At 35.2% G+C, this 1,240-nt stretch overlaps 1 protein-coding gene across 1 annotated transcript in view; it reads right to left on the bottom strand.

The window, feature by feature from the left end:
* The window catches only part of LOC119586240 (N-alpha-acetyltransferase 25, NatB auxiliary subunit-like), a 20,710-nt gene that overhangs the window by 3,675 nt on the left and 15,795 nt on the right, over positions 1-1,240 (bottom strand). Inside the window, exons 12-13 of the mRNA XM_037934942.1 lie at positions 887-1,020; positions 81-233 (exon numbers count right to left, since the gene is read on the bottom strand). Coding sequence (XP_037790870.1) covers positions 81-233; positions 887-1,020 — 287 coding nt within the window. The remainder of the gene's footprint in view (positions 1-80; positions 234-886; positions 1,021-1,240) is intronic.

Genomic DNA, 1,240 nt, shown 5'->3' on the forward strand with positions numbered 1-1,240 from the left:
TCCCTTGATATCTATGACTAAATGAAAATGCTCTTTGAAGATGAAAAGAGAGAAAAAATCATGCTGAACACAACACAAACCTATTCTCCTTATTGGCTGAGGTTTGTTCACTAGCTGCCTTTGAGTGTCCCAGTTTGGTTGCAACACCAACTAGTCTCAAGATCACATTCCGCAGTCTGAGCATAGTGATGTCAGCAGCAGTGCTGATTTTGATGTCACTCTCTTGTAAACATCTTAAGAAAGAAAGAAGAATTAGGTGAAGTATACAGATCTAAAAATCAGAAAACCCCCCACATAATTTGATATCTACTTTCACAATTTCACATTTCTTCCTCCTTTTAACTTCAATAATCTTGTATAAGGAATTTCCAAAAATGTTAGAATCAGCAAGCAATTACATCAAACTAGTGCCTGTTTTGTGTACAGTATGCAACGAAGAACAGGATAGTCAATATTAATGTGACATTCTGGTGAACAAGATTCTTTGTTGTTTAGCAAAGACCTCTCACCAATCTAGGTACTAAACTTTATCTGGTGTGCTACATCTGCTCATATGCAAAAAACTGTGAGAGTTAAATTATGGTGAGTTAAATATAATATGATGATTGCAATATCTAATCCTTAAACTAGAATGAACATGATCAAGAGGTCAATTCTTGACAGTAAGGCTGACTTGCATTTGAATATGGTACACATTTGAAATGTTCTGGTTTGAGTTTTTACTGTGCTGTTCTTTTGATTTTATTCTTCAAAATGAGAGCTTCCGAAAAAAGAAAGGATGCTACAATGATTAATGCAGTAACATATGTAAACAATACTCTTTCATGATGAAAATATGTTTGCATATATTTCAACCTCTTATTGTCTCCAATGCAGGTGAACTCACTTGTCTCTTGGTTCCCAAGAATTCATAACACGTAAGTCTCTGTTATCACACAGTTCCTTCCAGTTAATCTTGTCCATGATGGGGTCTATGTCCATCTGCCGCACTGTGTCCACCAGCTGGCTGTGTGACGTTATCTGGAAAGTGAAAAAAAAAACAATGACTTAGAGATAAAATTCAGCTGAGTTCTGCCTCAGAGAACGTAAATAAATGAAGCACAAATGGGATGTGGGTGAATTTTTACATTATATGTAATCCTGCTAGTGACATGCATATTGGGTCAACATTTCCTTGATTTTTTTTTGTGGAATATGATGCTATAATACTGAAGACAATAATAACAGAAAAGATGATTTT

This window comes from Penaeus monodon, chromosome 21, assembly GCF_015228065.2.
Source record: "Penaeus monodon isolate SGIC_2016 chromosome 21, NSTDA_Pmon_1, whole genome shotgun sequence".
NCBI lineage: Eukaryota > Metazoa > Arthropoda > Malacostraca > Decapoda > Penaeidae > Penaeus > Penaeus monodon.